General features: G+C 41.0%; 1 protein-coding gene and 1 pseudogene across 1 annotated transcript; both read left to right on the top strand.

Moving 5' to 3' along the window:
• Positions 1-7,891: 7,891 nt before the first annotated feature.
• On the top strand, positions 7,892-9,468 carry LOC104447583 (1-aminocyclopropane-1-carboxylate oxidase homolog 4). Its single transcript, XM_010061307.3, has 2 exons — positions 7,892-8,829; positions 8,920-9,468. The coding sequence occupies exons 1-2, from the start codon at positions 7,978-7,980 to the stop codon at positions 9,184-9,186; spliced, it is 1,119 nt and encodes a 372-aa protein (XP_010059609.2). The 5' UTR covers positions 7,892-7,977; the 3' UTR covers positions 9,187-9,468.
• A 7,950-nt stretch (positions 9,469-17,418) lies between these two features.
• LOC120292117 lies at positions 17,419-20,610 on the top strand (annotated as a pseudogene).
• The last annotated feature ends 796 nt before the right edge of the window (positions 20,611-21,406 follow it).

Here is a 21,406-nt window from a genome sequence, read left to right as displayed (position 1 = left end):
CGCTTATTATGTCAACCGATATCTCATAGAGCAATGGCAAGATTTTAGTATGATTGTTTGCAATCTATTACTGAACAAAAGACCTCGTCTTTCAAGTTACCGTAGAGTATGCGTGTACGTTATAATTCAAATTTGAAAATGAAAAAAAAAAAAAAAAAAAAAGAACCTGTGGAACTGGAACCGACCGGAACCTGTGACGGGGGTAGGTTCCAGTTCTGGTTTTGACGGGTAGGTTCCGGGTTCCAAATTTTTGGAACCTGTACCCGAGGGTAGGTTCCAGGTTCCGGACGGAACCGAACCGGAACCTGGAACCGCTCACCCCTAGTTGCAGGAACAATGCCTCCCCTGAGGTTGCGCACACCTATTCGCGCAGTTACCGATGAACAAAAGGATAGGCTGTCTAAGTTGATAGCCGGCGGCGATCATCGATGGGAGAGAGGTGACTTAATTGATCATGTCCTTGAAGTCAACGGGAAAATTCAACAGGTCATATGGAATGGTCGTCCTATGTCACAGTCAGATATGGTGCGATTTTTCATAAACACTCTTCCACTTGAATGGCAAGATGTGTTGAATCGCATATGGGATGTCAACGGAGCTGCTTCCTATAAGAAAATTGTGATGAATTTTGTAAATGAATATTATTGTATTGTTTCAAGGGAAAAGATCAAGAAATTGAACAAAAGAGGATCTTTCCCAGTTCGTGTGCTGACTTGGTGTTAGTTGTATTGATGTGATATGTGTTAAGTGTGATTTGTGGACATATTATGTAATGATTACTACCTAATTGTGTTAATTGAAAGCATTATTGTTTTTATTGGATGTTCTATTATATATTGCTTTCTGTTATTACCGGTTCTTTGTGGGTAATTAGTGTGGGTAGTTTTAGAAGTTTTTGTAGCTTCATAGAATTGATTTTGCATAAGACAATTATATTGATGATAGTTTTAAGTTAGGATTTTAGAGGATGATTGGAAACATAGTGACCTTTTGATTCTGAAACCTCACTTGAAATTATTCATTAATATGATGGGTTTATGTAAATAGGGATGCATAAATGATAGGCATTAATAATTCGTGCATATTTGTCTGATTTGTTCAGATCAATGGCTTGACCACAAAGAGCATAGTTGCCGATTTGAACAAAGGTGAAAAGCTCAATGGAGACAACTATGAAATTTGGCAAATGAAAATCCAGTATGTCTTTGGAAGAGCAAGAAGCACTTGAGGCTCTTGTCATGACCATGGTAGAACCCGAAGAGGGAAACCTTTGCACAGCACAAAAGAGACAAAGAAGCTTTTTCGCGTGGAAAAGAATGAACTCTCTAGCTCGCATCACGTTCCGAGCAGCATGGAAAATGTCGTCATGCGAGAGTTTCGGCGTTTTGACAATGCCAAGGAAATGTGGGAGGCATTGGCAGCTAGATTTGGTCATACTTCGGTGACTAGGCGAGGCAGCTCACTATCGGGTTTGACTCTTATAAGAAACCTCATGGTCAGACCATGAAGCAACATCTTAGAAAGATGTCAAACATGATAACCGAGCCGAGAGATGCTGGCCATGTCCTCACGAGATGAGCAGCGGGTGCAAAGTGATTCGTTCCTTGCCTCGAGTTGGGAGCACATGAAGGTGCACCCGACTCACAATGAAAATATCAAAACCTTTGAGGATGCAATGCGTCATCTTGAGCTGGAAGAGGACCGCCTGTGGCGGCTAAGCCGGATCGAACTTTATCATGCTAGTTCTAGCTCAAATGGAGCTTCGAGCTCCAAGCGCAAGCGCCCTAACCGGTTTGATAAGGGAAAAGGCAAGGAAGAAGCAGGTCCTTCAGGAAGAAACCCAAGTTTAACCAACATGAAAGAGGGAAGCGTCCCCGCATGAAAAAGCTTGCAAGGGTGAAATGCTACAACCGTGACAAGAAGGGTCACTATGCTCGCGACCTGTCGTGAGCCAAAGAAGGTATGCACCCCTTGTACTTTTCAGAACTTTACTTTTGTGTCGAGTTCTGTATTCTTAAGCGAGTCTAATCCTTTGTGGGTGTGGATTCGGGAGCGACGGACCATGTAGCGAAGGATAGAGGATCCTTCGTGGAATTCCGACGAGTACCAACGGAACTAAGTGGATCTATGTGGGAAACAACTCCGAGCTGAAGTGAAAGGAATTGGCACATGCCAACTGAATATGCGTGGTGGACGCACTTTGTTCCTTCATGATGTGCTGTATGCTCCGGAGATTCGTCGGAATTTAGTGTTTGTATTAGTGTTGGTTAAATTAGGTTTTAATATGAACTTCTGTAATAGAGGTATGAATTTGTTTTTGGATACAAATTACTATGGTTGTGGTTATTTTCTGAATGGTTTTATTGTATTAGATATTGATTATGTTAATACTAATGTTTATTATTCCCTTCTCACGTCTCTAATAAATATGATAATGATGTGAATGTGTGGCATGCTAGACTTGGTCACATTGGCCAACAGCGTATGAATAGACTAGCCAAAGAGGGCTTGTTGGGCAATATTGAAAAAGTCGATTTGTCCATATGTAAGCATTGCCTAGAAGGGAAAAAGACAAGGAAACCATTTGGAAAAGGAAAAAAGAGCTGAATTTCCTCTCTGCATTTAATCCATACCGATATCGTGGTCCAATGAATGTGAAAGGAAGGCATGGGGCTGTTTATTTCATCACTTTTATAGATGATTACACTCGATTTGGATATGTCTATTTGATTTCTCATAAATCTGAAGCAATAAGTTGTTTCAAAAGGTTTATGAACCTGGTAGAGAATCAATTAGACAAGAAAATAAAAGCATTGAGATCCGATCGAGGTCGAGAATATTTATACGATGAGTTCAGAAAATTGTGTGATGAAAAAGGAATAGAAAGACAGTTGTCTATTTCATATACTCCTCAACAAAATGGTGTTGCAGAGAGAAGAAACAGAACCCTACTGGAAATGGTTAGGTCCATGATGGCGCATGCTAACTTGCCTATCACCTTTTGGAGTGATGCATTGTTAACTGCTACATATATACTTAACCAGGGTGCCTTCCAAATCGGTTACTTCCACTCCATATGAGTTATGGACGGGTAGAAAACCGGACTTGAGTTTTCTTAAGCCATGGGGTTGTGCTACCTATACACATGAGTCCTCTCACAAGTTTGGGAAATTGGGTCCCAGAGGAAAGAAGAGTATTTTCATAAGATACTCGGAACACTCGAAATGGTATGTGTTCATAAGTGAGCAGGAAAGTGGGAGAATAACTGAATTTGAATCACGGGATGTCACATTCTTAGTGGATGAATTTCCTAAGAAGGGTGAAATAGGGGAGGATTGTTCCCTATTTGAAACCTTGGATCAAGATAATGACCTTAGTGGACTTCATCCAAGTGGGAGCACAATGGGGAATGATGTGCAAAGTGTACAATCTCCTATACGGCGAACAAGTCGCCAAAGTATTCCCCGTCGACGTTTTGGCATTGAAAGGGAAACTTTTATGATTGCTCCACAAGATGAGGATGAGCCAAGAAACATTAATGAGGCTCTTAATTGCCCTAGTAAGGAAAAATGAATTTATGCAATGAAAGAGGAGATGGAGTCAATGAAGTCAAACTAAGTCTGGGAACTGGTTGATCTTCCAAAAGGGACGCAAAGCTATTGGGAACAAGTGGGTTCTCAAAATAAAGCGAAAGGCTGATGGCTCGATAGAAAGCATAAGGCTCGCCTTGTGGCGAAGAGGTATAATCAACATGAAGGAATTGATTATGAAGATACATTTTCTTTTGTAGTGAGATTTACCTTGATTCGCATAATTCGGCAATAGTGTTTGGTATGGATCTTGAGTTACGTCAAATGGATGTAAAGACTGCTTTCCTCAATGGAGAATTAGAGGAAGGAACATATATGGAACAACCTGCTGGTTTCATAGTGAAAGGCCAAGAAGAAAAAGTATGTCGACTTTGGGGGTCGATATATGGCCTTAAGCAGTCGTCAAGACAATGGTATATACGCTTTCATAATGCCATAATGGCATATGACTTTACAATGATAAATGAGGATCATTGTGTATATATCAAAAGATCTAAGGATCAATTTGTGATCATATCATTATATGTTGATAATATACTAATTGCCGGAAGCAATATGGAGCTAGTCAATACTTGTCAAAAGTTGGTTGTCTTCCAAATTTTTGAATTGAATGATATGGGATTGTAAACCCATTGACACTCCTATTGCAAAAGGTGAAGGATTGAGCCATAAGCGTGTCTAAGGACTCCACAAGAGAAGGAACAAATGAAACATGTTCCTTATGCTAGTGCTGTAAAGAGCTTGATGTATGCTATGATGTGTACAAGACCTGATATATGTTATGTAGTTGGAATGGTGAAAAGATACCAATCCAATCCAGGTCAAGCACGTTGGAAAGCCGTTAAGAGAATACTGAGGTATCTAAAGTGGACTGCTGATTATACGTTGAGTTATTATGGAAAGGATCTGCGACTCTAAGGCTATTCGATGTTGATTGGGGAGGAGATTTAAATGAAAGGAAATCTACCTCTAGGTTTGTTCTCTTACCGAATAATGGCACCATGTGTTGGAGCGGTAAGAAACAAAAGTGTATAGCCTTGTCCACGATGAAAACTGAGTTCGTGGCATTATCGCAGCGGTACAAGAAGGAGTTTGGCTTAAGAGATTTTTGGATCATTTAGGTGTTAATGAGAAAGCTGCAAATCCATTGTTGGTTAACTGTGATAACCAAGCAGCTATAGCGTACACCAAAGATCCAAAGTATCATGGCAAGACCAAACATATAGATACCAAGTATAACTTTGTCAAGGATATGGTTGCACGAAAGGATGTGAACTTACAGTACATATCTACGCATAGAATGGTAGTAGATCCTATGACAAAGCCAATACCAAGAGATGTGTTTTGTGGTCATGTAAAATCTCTAGGATTGCGTAGAGTACGATGTCTTGGATATTGTAATTTCCCGAGTCATTCACATCAATGAACTTGTGTTGTTTCATTATTAATGCCTATGAATCTTAGTATGATCTTTATGCATCTTGATGCTCGGTGCATTATTTTAAGTTGAGGAAGTATGTCGGACAGATAAAAGATTAGCCCACTCACACGGGTAATCGCCTCTATTTACTGTGTGATAAATAGAGATGAGATTGTTTTTAAGCTTATTATCTATGTGATAATCGAGAGCTCAAGCTTAAAATACGTATGTCGCCTTAACTAAGTGTTAAGATGAGGACATAATACTTATGATGTCCGAAAGTAAAATACCCCACATATTTTACTTTATCTGTCTATGATGCCAGATGTGAGTTCGATGAATTTTGTGATTGAGTAGATATGTGAACTCAAGTTAGACATTATGTATGTCTGAACTATCATCGTACGGTATTGAAAAGTGCAGACATACGCTCCATGGGAAAGGAGTTAATACCGTAATACGTATTTCATACTATGTATGCATGAGACGACCAATAAGAGTGGCAAAAAGTTTGATCTCAACTTTTATGACGTGTGAGACTCTTGAGGAAAAGAGTTCCTCAATTTTTAGTCCCCTCAGGACTCTTACTTATTCTCAAGATTTCTATTTAGTGTTTGCTATCTTAGGGTGTTGCCAATGGTCATGAGATGATTCGATCTAATGGGGCATTTCTAGAAAAGCAAGCTGGACTGAAATTGAGAGTTTGAAGGAAAGAGGAAGATCGATTTCGGAGAATCACATTGTGGTTTTGTATTCACTGGTCGACCAATTATGAATGTCTTTGTGATAATTATAATTGTGAATACAATATATATATCATGTTTAAAAGAGATCAAGGGAGATATAAATGTGATCAATCGATCTAGGTACCGCATACTAAATCTACTCAAAGTGTGACGCCCAATTATGAGCTGCTACATATCCCTAACAGATGTATAGCAACGAGCTCTCAAAGTATCTTTGGTCGCACGGATTATTCACCAGTATGAAAGTTGAAGAGAGGTAAAGAGAATCATGTTCGGCCCACCATGTGCGAGTGGGAGATGAAGACTTTATTTGATTTGGGCTTAAGGCCCGTCCGCCCGAGTTGGGCCCGAAAGCCCGGCCCACGGGAATAGGGCCCGTGGAAAGAAGGGGGTATAAAAGGGAGGAGAGAGAGAGAGAAAAGACACCGTTTAATTAAAAGAAACGACGTACGCTTTTCTCCCTCCCTCTCTCTGTCGTTTTCCTCCAAAAAAAGGGAAATAGTGACTCCCGAAAGCGTTTTTGCTTCACCGGATCAACAGGACCAAGATTTCTCTTCCTCCATTGGCGTCGGTGTTTAATCGTGGCTAAAAGGTACGCTCGAATCTGTGGTGTGCTTTAGGATCGGTGATACGTGTTAGATTTCCGGGCTTGTCTTCCGCTTGAGTTTAGGGGTTCGATTTAGTGTCGAATCCGGTTTTTCGGGGATCAGTCATTCCCAACAGTTCGTATATCCAATCAACAGTAATTTTTTTCCTTTACTAAGGTTCGATTTGAAAAGAAATAAAAGAATCTACGCATAACTTCTTGAGCTCTCCATGGAACTGAAGTAAGATCACTACGAAAACCTATTGTTCGCGTTGTCTTACAAAGGTTGAGCAATAAGCAATTGCGAGCTCTACAGCTCTTGGTCATATGTTCATTCCATTGATTAGAGGAAGGATTTTTATATTTACTTATATCTACGATCATTGATTAAATAGTCATCATATTCATCCGACGAAAATGAACGAGATAGCTAGTAAGGTCACCATTGTCGATTTTTGTAGCCCAACTTTGTCGGATCATATTTATTTTCAAAGAGTATTGATCGGAAAAATACAATTTTATGAAAAGTTTTCTTCTCATGCGTCACCATTTCGTCATATTTAAATACTCACCTCATGGTGCATTGATGCATATGTTACTAGAAAGCATTTCTCCTTGTGCTATATAGAACTGTCGACATGGTAACATGAGATGATGCGGATGATCCATAGGATGTTGTCATTTGTTAGCAACTTACTTTTTCTCTTTTCATCCATTAGTTAAGATATGGAGATCGTTTAAGGAGCCATATTCATGTACTTGACGTATTCGTATCGCATGCATGTGATCCTTGACCTTTCTTTTTTTTTTTTTTTTTTTTTTTTTGTGTGTGGGGGGAGGTGGGTGGGGTCGCTGTGGTCCATGACTTTTATTCATGGACCATGCTTTTAGGTATCATGTGCCACCATGATTGTGGCAATTGGACATTCTTGATTCGTTCGTTCTAGATATGTACAAATCCATCAAATCATAATCATATCTCATATCTCAAACCCGAAAGCAAAGGTTTCCATCTTCCAATTTACCATGCATTAAAATTTAATTGTACGAGACAAAGCGTGAAATCCCCACATTACCTTTTCAAATACTCCAAGATGTGATATTTTTCAGGTTGTGCCAAATAGATCTCCTGTCTTATGACATATGCATGCACCGGCACTTATCAATAATTTTGAATATCACATGTAACACGACTTGTACTAACAAATAAATCATATTCGTAAGTCAATGATTTTAACCAAATAATAGTATATATGCGAAAATTAGGTTAGTTGTCTATGAATTATGTTCTAAATGAGCATGCGTCCCTGTATAAGATCGCTCTGGTCCCGTCTTCTCAATTGCATGATTCTACTGCCGTAATAATGCTGCGTATGCACTTAATAAACAATGAAATCTAAATTATCACATTATTATTTTGCAATAATCAAAAGCTTAAAGCGTACTTCAAATTTTTGGTAAGAAAAGAGATTTTTTTTTTTTTTTCAATTTGACCATCCGCACAGCACGCTGAACATGGCATAAAGTCTGTGCACGTATATGTCTTTGCCAAAGCAAGCAAACGAATACTCTGATATCGCCAATATTAGAATTACAAACACATTTCATCAAGCCGATCGTAAAAGCTCGACATCAATGGCGGCCGCCATTGCTGACACGACTGCCCCGGCCTACGACCGGATGAAGGCGGTGAAGGAGTTCGACGAGTCCAAATCAGGCGTCAAGGGCCTCTCGGACTCGGGCATCACCTCCATACCTGATATCTTCGTCCACCCTCCAGACACTTTCTCCGAGCTCAAGCCTTCCTCAAATGCCGCCACCCTCTCGATCCCCGTCATCGACCTCTCCGACCTAAACTCCACTGACCGCCGCCCCATGATCGTTGCCCAGATCAAGGAAGCAGCCCGAACCTGGGGCTTCTTCCAGCTCATCAACCACGGCGTGCCTGTCTCAACGATCGACGAAATTCTAGACGCCATCAAGGCCTTCCATGAGCAGCCGCAGGAGGCGAAGTCCAAGTACTACAGGCGTGACGAGAACCGCGGAGTCATGTACTCGAGCAACAACGACCTGTACCGGTCAAAGGCGGCGACGTGGCATGACGCGCTGCAGGTGTGGATGGGACCAGATCCACCGGAAGTGGAGGAGATACCGGAGGTATGCCGGGGGGAGGTGGTGGCCTGGGACTGCCACGCGACGGAAGTGGCGGAGAACGTGATGGAACTTCTGGGCGAGGGGCTGGGGCTGGAGAGAGGGAGGTTCAAGGAGCTGACGTTCTCGGAGAAGAGGCTGTTCGTGGGGATATGTTACCCACCGTGCCCGGAGCCGGAGCGGACGGTGGGGCTGACGCCACATAGCGACACGTCGTTCTTGACGGTGCTGGTGCAGAACCAGGTGAAAGGTCTGAGGGTGAAGCACGGCGGCGAGTGGGTGGAGGTGAGCCCTGTGCGCGGAGGGCTGATCGTCAACGTTGGTGATTTCCTCCAGGTGCACTGCTCTTATCTTTTATCTCCAGTTTGGTGACTATCATTAATTATGCCTACTGAAACCAGTGCAATTGCTTTGTTCATATGACAGATCGTGTCGAACGGAGAGTACCAGAGCGTGGAGCACTGCGTGGCCGCGAACGCGGCTGAGGAGCCAAGGATCTCGATCGTCATGTTCTTTAACCTGGTAAAGTGGCGGAGCGGATCGAGCAATTACTATGGACCCTTGCCCGAGTTGCTGAGTACCGAGAGGCCTGCCATCTACAGGGACTTCACCGAGCAGGAGTTCTTCCACAACCTCTTCAGCAAGGGCTTCGACAGCAAGTCCCTGATCGCAAAGATCAAGATCCCAAATTGAATGCGCTTGAGTTTATTTTCACAATAAATTAAGGACAGTAACGTAAGCATTTCTCGAAAATAAAACTCCAATCCCGTCTGGTTGATTATGCCACGCTCTTCTTTAGGACGGACGAGTGCGACAGTATGGGATATGGAAAAAAGTAGATGCATCACGAGGTTTCTCAACCTTAATGTTCTTTTTACTGGATTTTGCTTATACAGCATTAATTGGCGTGACGCTATTGTACTCTTGACAGAGGAGACTCATTAATCTAATTATGTCTCTACCATCTTATGCTTACTACAGTAATCTTTTCATGTGCAATAATTAGTTAGATAGCTCATTGCTGAAGATTTTATTTAAGAGCATCTCATCATATATATTAACTAACCAAATAATACTCGATGCTTTGTTTAATTTATTTTTTCAAGTTTCATACATAAGTTTTCATATCTAGAAATATCAACTAGGGAAGATATTAGGTAGGAGAGGTTAATGCCTCCATACAGTGAATCATTCAAAAATCCGTCAAGAGTACATTCAAATCGATTCATGAGTCACTTTCTAAAATGATGAGGTAGGATCCTTTTGGGTAGCTTGAATATGTTCTGCCTAACTCTTGGAATGGTCCTCAGTTAGAGCTCGCCTCGATTTTTAGTTATCGGTATCGATCACTGCTTCCTCTCCCTTTTCTGTAGCAAAATGTCAAAAATAAAAATAAAAATGGCACCTTCTATGACAAGTCGTCTGTATCCCGGGCATTACTCGTAATCCCATACGCAACCATAATGCACAACCTAACTGGGAGTGCCACTTTTAGAAAGGGATAACCTAGCTAGAATGATTTTCATTCAAGTGGGAGTAGGTTTTGACTTTTAATAGCATCCGCACAACCGTCCTAAGAAAAATAACTCTCTCCTGTCCATAACATTCTTTTTTCAACTTTTTCTTCTCTGTTAAATATAAGTTTGAGAAGATTGAAATTCTGAAAGTGAAATTTAGTTATTACTAAACCCGAATCTATGTAGTTTTGATATATATCTTGGAGGTATGTTTATTTTAAATGTGACAGTAACAGTAATAGGGGAAATTTTATCTTAAGAACAGTAATTACAATCATGTATCAAAATATCAAAGAACAATCAAACATGCTTGATCTTCATTAGTAATCAAATTCCTCCGACAGCTGCCACCCTCTCGATCCCCGTAATTGACCTCTCCAGACAGAACTCCACCGACGGCCACCCTGCGATAGTTGCCTAGATCAAGGAAGCGGCCAGAACCTGGGGCTTTTTCTAGCTCATCAACCATTGCATACCCGTCTCTCAGACTTTGGGAGAGCCCAAAAATAAAACGAAGGGGAATGATGAATTGATGTGGGAAGTGACCAGAAAAATAGCGATTGAAGAAAAATATGGGGAGAAAAATGCCGCTGTAGATATATTACCTTTAGCTTAAATATTTGAAATGCTGCATGGATGAAGTGAAAAAAACAATATTATTTTTATGAAAAAAAATCACTAAAAATTTCTTTTGTGCCTGGCTTAGCATTATCCTTCGTGCCTTAGCTTCGGGACATAAATATCTGGAAATTTTCTAATCAGAAGTGGATGTGGTCGACATAAGGACGATACAACGTCGGTTGGCCCCCATCTTCGGAAAGTTCACAAAAACAAGTTGGCCGCAATGAAATGTTGGGGTCGACTTCGAAGATAAGCTTTCGGTGCGACAAGGGTGGAGAGTGCCGTGCGCATCTTGTGGTCTCTGTCGGGTCTTAGCATGGGAGTAATTAGTAAGGATGAATTTAGGAAATAATTTTCGTACTGCCGCATGCCTGTTGTTGCTGTGAAAAAGGAGTCGTTGATGAAAACCCCATTTTCCAATTTAATTCGCCTGATGCTATGATCTATGCTCCAAGGTTTTTTATTTGAATTTATATTCATGTGATATCACTTGCTCTAACTAATCACTACTTACTTTTTTTGTTTGTTTGTTCTCCTCTCTTGTTTCGTACTCCAAATCTCCACCTCGAATGTAATGATCTAGCAAATCCAAATGGTAATTTCCGCACCCAACATTTCATACATATGTCTATTTGAATTGGCATTGCTCACTATATGTTGTTATAGATAAAGCCAAATATTTGTTTTTAGGGGCTTTTTTTTGTCTTTTCTATTAGATTTCCTTTTAGGTTAAAAGTGGTACCTATATATTAGCAATGGCAAAACCCTAGCCGTCAATACGCTGAAAAAGGAAATAGAGAGGCAAGAAAAAGAGAGAAGAAAAAAGTGAGTTTTTTTCTTGATGAGAGTTCTCAATCTCTTTGTGCCCTAATCTTGAGAGAAGATCGTCGTTGTATTCCAACTTTTTCGAAGTCTAGTGGATTCGCGAGTGCCTCGCGCGGAGACGTAGCCCAAGTTTGGGTGAACTTCGATAACAAATTTTCTGGCTTGTTCATCTGATTCTGCTCTTTTATTACTATATTCTGTCTGAAGAATTGTTTGCGAGCATTATTTTTCTGGAATCGACGTACGATTTCGTAACAACTGGTATTAGAGCCTAGGTTGGCTAATCGAGAACATCGAGGGTTTTTCGGTGACGTTCGATTGAAAGCAAACAGGATGGCAGAAGATAAAATCAGAATCGATAAGTTTAATGGAGAGGATTTCGGATGGTGGAAACTACAAATAGAGGATTATCTTTATCAAAAAGATCTCTATGCACCACTTGAGGGTTGGAAACCTGAGATGGCGGAAGTGGATCCGACGGCGAAGCCGGATGGAAAATTCTTGATCGAAAGGCGTTAGGTGCGATTCGTCTAGGGTTGACGAAAAGACGGGGTATCACATTGCGAAAGCAAAAACTGCAAAGAAGCCATGGATATTCTAACGAATATTTTTGAGAAGCCATCCACATCAAATCAGGTATTTTTGCTGAAGAAACTGGTTAATATGAAGTTATTTGATAGAGGTTCTGTGGCAGAGCATATTAATAGTTTCATGCAGGTCACGGGTCAATTGGAATCCGCGAGGCATAAATTTAGATATGAAGCTTCAAGCTTTATTATTTTTATGTTCTCTTCCGTAAAAGCTACAATACCGCAGTGCGGGAATTTCGAGCACCATGAAGGATGATTTAACTCTTGATGATGCTGTGAGTAGTATCATGGATGAAGAGATGCGAAGGCAAGTCTCAGGTGGAGATAATTTTTCTGCATCTACATCTTCAACGACACTTGCAGTGGAGAACCGTGGAAGAAGTAAAAGTAGAGGAAATTTCAGCGGTTGTGGCAGATCACAATCAAGGGGTAAGAGACAAAGGTTGCAAAAGATGAGTGTTGGTTTTGTCACAAAATCGGACACCGGAGGTTTCGGTGTGAAGCCTACAAAAAGAAGCAGCAAGATGAGAATCAAGGTGCTAATGTAGTTAGCGATAAATTTTTGCTAGATAACTTGTGTTTGTCGCAGAGTTTGACTTGACAACGAGATAAATGGTTTATTGATTCGGGCGCTTCTTTTCATTGCACCTCGCAAAGAGACATATTTGATGATTATGCTAGTGGAGATTTTGGACAAGTGGTTTGGGAAACGGCCACATGTGTCCAATTGTTGGGAAAGGAACCGTGACTGTGAGCATCTCGGGTGGAGGACGTCCAGTTTTGCGTGAAACTAGGCATATTTCGGAATTAAAGAAAAATATGATTTCAACCAGTAAACTTGACCAAGAAGGTTGTTGGAGAAATCTTCTTGAAGTGTTTTGAAGTTGACAAAACGTTTCTATCAGTCTAGTATGAAGGCTTGCAGACTCTGCTGTTTAAAGTCCGAAGACCTCCGGACAGCCCGGACTCAAGACTCAAAGTCTATCCTCATTGACGATCTCTAATCCGTTGAAGAAAGGTTATCCAGGCGGATGTTTCGTTAAGGATTTAACCTTATCAACTGGAGAAGATCTCGTGGTTGGAGAAGACATAACGGAGTCCTTTGATTGATCGAAGATTGACTCGATAATTGAAGATCCGGTGATTGCCTAAATATTATTGGAATGTTACGCTTATGGAAACCGAGATCCCTTGATTGTATGGGCGAACATGATTGATGGGCTATCAACACGTTCCTTTAATAGCTTGAACAATCTTCCTAATTAATTCCGTCCAACGGGTAGATTGGAGGAATTCCTTTGGTAAGTGCCAACGGGTATGATGGCATAAATGAGTATATAAGGAAGACGGTCTTAGTTGTTCAAGGAGTGCGCGATAGAAGAATTCCAAAGTCTGAAGCTTCTTTTTGTTTAGACAATTGCTTTGAGCGAATACTTGTATACAAAAGAGAGTCTATATTTGTGAGAAATCTTGAGGAGGTGTGGTAGAACATCTACACTTTGTGGAATCAAGGCAAAGCGTGCTGTAACTTCTCTTTTGTTCATAATGGAATCCAGCCAATAGGCTGTCAGTGAAGAAGAGTGGATGTAGGCTTGATATAAGCCGAACCACTATAAATCGTGTGTTCAATTTTCTCTTATCTCAGTCTTACTTTGATTATCGTTTGTCTCAAATCCATCAACTGTCTAGTATTGTGCAATTACTGAAGAAAAATCTTTTATATACCTATTCACCCCCCTCTAGGTACTCATACTAGCAATATCAAAGGTTTGGTAATAACCTTTGGCCACGGAGAGTGGAAGATAACCTCAGGGGTAAGAGTAGTAGCAAAGGGAAAGCGTACGGGTACACTTTACCTTCTCCAAGGAGACAATATCAGTGATATGGTTGCAACTACAATTGCTACAGGTAATTTATCTACTCTTTGGCATTATCGTTTAGGACATCTTGGTGAAAAAGGTGTGCGGTTACACTCGAAAAAATTACTTCCGGGTTTACAAAAGTTGAGTTAGATTTTTGTGAGAGTTGCATTTATGGAAAACAGAAGGCTGTTAGTTTTCAATTGAATGGGCGACAAAATAAAGGCCAGATGCTAGAGTTGGTTCATACTGATGTATGGGGACCTGCTCAAGAACTCTCTTATGGTGGTAAGAGATATTTTGTCACATTCATTGATGATGCAACAAGAAAGACTTGGGTCTATGCTTTTAAAGAAAAATCAGAAGTATTCGGGATGTTCGAATGTGGAAGACCATGGTAGAAAAGAAACAGGTTATCGATTAAAGCTTTGAAATACGATAATGGTGGTGAATACACAAGTAAAGAATTTGCAAATTATTTGAGCCGAGAAGGCATACACGGGCTAAAAATTGTTCCTAGAACTCCTCAAGAGAACGGTGTAGCTGAAAGAATGAACATAACTATTCTAGAACATGCGAGATGCATGAGACTACACGCGGGTCTCCCGCTACACTTATGGGCCGCTACATTTGATGCAGTTGTTTATCTTATCAACAGAAGTCCATCTAGTGCGTTGGATGGAGAAATACCACAAGAGCGGTGGTCAGGTAAAAGATTAATTATTCACATCTAAAGGTGTTTGGTTGTATTGCATATGTTTTGATTGACGGGGAGGATAGAAAAAGCTTGATGCTAAGTCCCGAAGTGCGTCTTTATCGGATACGGTAGCGACGAGTATGGCTATAGACTTTGGGATTATGAGAATAACAAAGTCATCCGCAGTCGCAATGTGGTATTCCATGAAGAAAAGATGTACAAGGATCGTCAGACAGAGATAGAGCATGAGAAGGTAGTACAACCAGAGTATGTTGAATTAGACATAATGCCCGTGAAGATGTTTCCGGTAGATCAAAGTTCACCCTGAAAGAGAGGTTCAAGATGAGCCTATTATCGGTGAAGAGGTAGTTCAAGAAGAACGCGGTGATTCGGAGCAAACGAATGACCTTGAAGTACCTGTCTTAAGAAGGTCTACACGTGTGAGAAAGCCAAAGGTAATTTTTATCCATCGGCTAATCTTGTTCGAGCCATGTCTTATATACAGATTCGGGGAACCGGAGACTTACGATGAGGCAAAGGCAAACACGTCTCACTTGCAGTGGGAGTGTGCTATGAAAGATAAGATGAGCTTGTTACTTCAAAACAAAACTTGGGAGTTGACCAAGTTGCCCACAAAAAAAAAATTTTATTAAACAAATGGGTGTACGGGGTTAAGAATGAAGCAGATGGTAGTATTAGATACAAGGCGAGACTTGTAGTCAAGGGCTTTTCTCAAAAGAAGGGATCGACTACTCCGAGATATTTTCACCTGTAGTGAAAATGACATCAATTAGAGTTCTGCTAAGTATAGTTGTAGTGGAGGATCTTCATCTTGAGCAATTAGACGTAAAAACAACGTTTTTACATGATGACTTAGATGAAGAATTATACATGGCACAACCTAAGGGTTTTGAAGTCAAAGGTAAGGAGCACATGGTATGTCGCTTGAAAAAAAGTTTGTATGGCTTGAAACAAGCTCCGCGGCAATGGTACTTAAAGTTTGATGGTTTCATGCAAGAAAAGGATTTGCATACGTGAGTCCGATCTTTGTGTTTATTTTCGCAAATATGATGATGGTGACATTGTGTATCTATCTTTATATGTGGATGACATGCTTGTGGCTAGTTCCAATATGAAGAGAATCGTAGAAGTGAAGAAGATGTTATCATCACGGTTTGCTATGAAAGACTTGGGAGAGGCCAAGAATATTTTAGGCATGAAAATCATCGAGACGGGGAAAATAAAAAATTATGGTTGTCGCGGGAAGACTATGTGAACAAGGTGTTAAAGAGATTTAACATGGACAAGGCAAAACCGGTTGCAAATCCTCTAGCGAGTCACTTCAAACTTTCCAAGGATATGTGTCCAAGCACTCAAGCTTTGAAAGATGAGATGGCGGTAGTTCCATATGCATCAGTAGTGGGGAGTTTGATGTATGCCATGGTGAGCACGAGACCAGACATTGCACAAGCAGTGGGAGTTGCGAGTCGATATATGCAGAACCGGGCGAGAGCATTGGAATGCAAGTTAAATGGATATTGAGATATCTAGCAGGTACTTCCAATTACTCACTTTGTTATGGTGGTACATCTCTAGAGTTGCAGGATTATGTAGATGCAGATCATTCGGGTGATCGAGATAGTGGTAAGAGTACCACTGGATATGTCTTTACAGTTGCAGGTACAACAATGAGTTGGGTATCTTAACTACAAAAGATAGTGGTTTTATCGACAACAGAGGCAGAATATGTAGCGATTACAGAAGCCTCCAAGTAAATCATGTGGTTACAAGATTATATGGAGGAGTTACATCAGCTTGCCGCCGTACACACCGTGGAGTGATAGTCAAAGTGCAGTGCACTTAGCAAAGAATGCAGCTTATCACTCAAGAACTAGACATATCAAGAAGTGTTATCACTTTATCAGGTCAGCATTGAAAGATAATGAATTAAAGTTACAAAAGATTGATGGCTCGAAAAATCTAGCTGACATGATGACCAAGGTAGTAGACAGAGAGAAGCATATTTTCTGTACTACTACCATTGGTATTACTCCATGTTGATTGATGAGGAGTATCGCAGAGGCACAAGTTTTTCAACTACTATTTTTTGAAGAAGATGGATGCAAAGTTGCTTGGTGCTTTGGTATATTTGTCTTCAAGTAGGAGATTGTTATAGATAAAGCCAAATATTTGTTTTTAGGGGCTTTTTTTGTCTTTTCTATTAGATTTCCTTTTAGGTTAAAAGTGGTACCTATATATTAGCGATGGCAAAACCCTAGCCGTCAAGACGCTAAAAAGGAAATAGAGAGGCAAGAAAAAGAGAGAAGAAAAAAGTGAGTTTTTTCTTGATGAGAGTTCTCAATCTCTTTGTGCCGATCTTGAGAAGATCGTCGTTGTATTCCAACTTTTCGAAATCTAGTGGATTCGCGAGTGCCTCTCGCGGAGACGTAACCTAAGTTTGGGTGAACTTCGATAACAAATTTTCTGGCGTGTTAATCTGATTCTGCTATTTTATTACTATATTCTGTCTTGTGAATTGTTTGCGAGCATTATTTCTGGAATCGCCGTGCGATTTCGTAACATATGTCCTTATATTTAATGTACGATTTGATTTGTCATACTCTTACAAGATATCGAAAAGTTCTTATTCAACTGTTAACTTGAATTTATCACGTTGTTGGGTATATCAAATTTATGAACATCCCGTTCTTTCCTTTCTTTCTAATTTTAATCTAATTAAGTTTTGCAAGCGTTTCACCTTACATGAATCGTACTTTTTCTCTATGTGAGTGAAATGGTTGAATTGAGCAGGACCCATGCACTACAAGCGGTGGTACCGTCTCTTCTACCAATACAAACCCAAAGGGGCGGTGTGGGGCAACATAGTGTGGGCCCACTCGGTATCCAAGGACCTGGTGAACTGGCAGGCCCTCCTCCTGGACCAAGCCCGACAGCAACCCCATCGTTGACCCTGGGCCTGGCGTCAACGCCAGCGCCTTTCGCGACCCGACCACTGCGTGGTCCGAGGATGGGCACCGGAAGATCCTTGTTGGCAGCAGAAGGAAGCATCGGGGGATGGCATATTTGTATAGGTACGGTGAATAATTAGTGGCGCAACCTACTAACACGATGTGGAGTATATCATTTTAATTGTATACTCCCTTCGCGTTCAAGTAGGAGTGGAATCTATCATTGAATCGGTTGATGGGGTGATCATATATCATTTTAATCGCATGCTCCCCTAGTGTTCTAGAAGGGTCGGAATCTATCCAAAAATCGGTTGATCGGAATCTATTATTGTATATATTATGGACACTAAACCCGTTTTTGTTTTTCATATGTTAAGCCAGATTTGATATTTAAAATATGCTAAAACTTCTCGGCATCATGCAATTCATTATTCAATTGTACAAGTATAGAGAGTGTTAGGACTAGGTTAGGCTTATCATTTAACAATGACATGGTTATAACACCAAGATGTGAATTTTTTATGCAGGAGCAGGGATTTCATCCGCTGGACCAAGGCAAAGCACCCGCTGCACTCGGCGCCAAAGACCAGCATGTGGGAGTGCCCTGACTTCTTCCCGGTTTCAAAGAACAACGCCAACAGGCTGGACACGTCGGCGCTCGGCCACGGTGTGAAGCATGTCCTGAAGGTCAGCCTCGATCTAACGCGGTATGAGTATTACACGATTGGGACTTATCACCCTGACGAGGACAGGTACATGCCGGATAACACCTCGGCCGATGGGTGGAGCAGCCAGAGGCTCCTGTGGGGTTGGGCCAATGAGTCCGATGCCGTCCAGTCTGATGTCCAAAAAGGATGGGCTGGGATTCAGGTGATTAAAGAGATTTACCCTCTCTTCTTTTTGGTGCAATCTATTAATTTTCTTGATTATCATTTCTGAAAAATTGTTTAGTTAAAACAACACAAGACCAAAATTGGTTTACATGTTCTGCGACTCAGCTTATTATCATTTTTCTTATGATTATCGCACCCCTCGTCATCAGTTGATCCTGCTTCAACATTTTGTTTTTTTAGCAGTAGGGATTCCACTGCATAAACAAATGACATTGTTGAATCTTGTGGAAACGTGGTACAAATATAATTTACAAAATATAACTTTCACTATTGCAATATTTTCTCACACCACATACAATACTCAGACAACTCTACACAATTTCTCTCACTCACGTGCATACATAGCACACTCTACTCAACACACTCTCAAGACCCCTGCACACACACCGACACACCCCCTTAGACTTCTTACTCACACATTGGACATTCAAATGAGGAGCAAGTTGCTCCTATTTATAGGATGGAAAATTGGTGACTTTCCTAGCTTTCTACACTATTCTAGAAGTATTATTATTATTTTATTATAGCCTCACAACTAGATTTCTTTGGAGAAGTCTAGAAGTGGTGCAGCTTTTCTTGATGGATTTTGCTAGAATATTCTGGAGAAGGGAGAGATCTAGAGAAATCCAGAGAGAGAGAGAGAGAGAGAGAAATATGGAGGAGAGAGATATGGAGAACTCTAGGAGAGAGAGAGGCGGTGATCTTCAATAGACATAACATGATGGTAGCAATAAGCTTTCTCATTGCAGCTGATTTCGTGATCTGTGACGATAGACGGTCGCTTATAACATGTTCTCATTTTCTAGACATGCTTTCATTTTAGTTATTCGAGTTATTTTGTAAGTGGAATGGAATAGAATGTTGTTACATTCTATGGCTTTGACGCAGACGATTCCAAGGAAAATATGGCTTGACAGCAATGGCAAACAACTGTTGTAATGGCCTGTTGAAGAGCTAGAGACTCTGCGGGGACAAAATGTTCACATGAGCAGTGTCAAGCTCGACAAAGGCGAACATATCGAGTTTAAGGGAATTACAGCTCAGGTTCACATATTTGCTCTATGATCTTTAGTCCAGTGTGCCATAATTTGATTCATGATTCTTAACTGACCAAGCCTTAGTGTTTGTTTCCTATGTTGATTGGTTTGCTTTAGGACAAATTAGGATTTTGAAGATTTCTGCATAATGACACAAGCTTCAGTGAAGAAAGTTCCTACAAGTTTATATTGTCATTGTCAATGTTGGTAGGCTGATGTGGGCGTGGTGTTCTCGTTCTTGAGCCTGGACGGGGCCGAGCAAATTCGATTCGAGCTGGGTGAACGCGCAAGACCTCTGTGGCTTGAAGGCGTCGGGAGTTCCAGGCAATGTCGGGCCTTTCGGGCTCTTGACGCTGGCTTCTAAGCACCTGGAAGAGTTCACCCCTGTCTTCTTCAGGATATTCAAAGCCGATGACAAAAGTAAGCGCAAAGTGCTCATGTGCTCTGATGCAAGGAGGTCTGTCATATTTGATTTTATATCATGCGATCTTTCTTGTTCATAATAGGTTTCTTGATGGACTAGAATTATGATTACGTCTTTAATTCCTTTTTTTGGGGTAAATGCATCTCGTCTCTCAAATCAGGAATCTATAAACCATATTTTGCTGGTTTCTTGGACATGGATCTGAGCGATGGGAAGATTTCTCTCAGGTGTCTGGTAAGTGGATATGGTCCATCCTCAATCCTTAACTCATTTCTCGTCCCAGTTGGAGGGTCGGTAGCGAAATCGCCAAAATTGGGCGGAATTTTGCGGACGCGCATCCATTCAATTTGTAAACGAAATTGTAATGTCCAGATCGATCATTCCGTGGAGGAGAGCTTCGGGGCCGGAGGCAAGACATGCATCACATCTAGGGTGTACCCGACACTTGCGTTGCTCGGCAATGCCTGTCTCTTCGCCTTCAACAACGGGACTCAGACGATCACGATCGGACTCTCGATGCCTGGAGCATGAACCGGCCGATGATGAACCAAGCTCTTGAGTAGAGCAAAAACGTCAGTATGTCTTCGGCTCTAGGCAACATTAGGTAGAGGACAGGGCTGTGTTTGATGCCCAATGTAAATAGTAAATAATCGCCCTCTGACCGAGGGGCGATAGCCAGCTAGATCTTGTTTTTTTTTTTTTTTTTTTTTTTGGTGACTTAGGGAATCCCTGCATGGCCGGCAGCCGGAGAGTAAACCCTGGGGGTACACATGCTAGCCACCACACGCATGCACCGGGTAAGTCACCTAGATGTCTCTGCTAGCCTCCCCTGCATCGCTCAACCTTCGGGAGCCCAGGGGTGTCGAACGCTCGACCTCTCTTTCGGGAGAGGGAGTTCCGTGCCAGCAGAGCCACCCTAGCGGGTGGTGCCAGCTAGATCTTGTTTGTAGACAGCTAACAAGTGATTTGCTTGCACAAATAAATTAATTAGGATGTTTATTTGCTCCAAGAATATATTTTCTTCAACCGGTCATGCATGAAATTGGTTATAAATAGAATTATCATTAGCTGGGTGGTGGTAATTTTTAGTTCACCAAATCTGCTCACGGGGAGAAATGGTCAAATACCCAATAATATTTTTAATTTCTTATCACGATGAAGATTAGGACAAAGAGGTTCATCCCATGAGCGAGAGACTGCGAATCTTATTTTGGTCATCTAAATGGAGTAATTTTTAATTATTCTATTTTCATTGAATTACTTACTAATGTTGTTTGATTTTTTAATTTGTTAGTTTTGTTTGAACTTCTGAATGTCTACATTTATCGATTACCATACAAAAATACCATTTTTTTGTGGAGAAAATATTAGGTAGACCTTTGTCGCGACTTTCCCGAATTTTTTTGAAGATGAATTATTCGAAGGAAGCTAATAGATTACTAAGTCCGAAGACTTGGCACGGACCCTCCTAAGTCTTACCA

This window comes from Eucalyptus grandis, chromosome 1 (assembly GCF_016545825.1).
Source record: "Eucalyptus grandis isolate ANBG69807.140 chromosome 1, ASM1654582v1, whole genome shotgun sequence".
Classification (NCBI taxonomy): Eukaryota; Viridiplantae; Streptophyta; class Magnoliopsida; order Myrtales; family Myrtaceae; genus Eucalyptus; species Eucalyptus grandis.
The sequence above is the reverse complement of the archived record's forward strand: the minus strand, read 5'-3'. Positions and strand labels throughout refer to the sequence as shown.

Bases quoted from the DNA above. Each gene is read 5' to 3' on its own strand.
- LOC104447583 (XM_010061307.3), top strand. From the start codon at position 7,978: ATGGCGGCCGCCATTGCTGACACGACTGCCCCGGCCTACGACCGGATG. The intron at 8,830-8,919 runs GTGCACTGCTCT...TTCATATGACAG, and splicing joins ACGTTGGTGATTTCCTCCAG to ATCGTGTCGAACGGAGAGTA.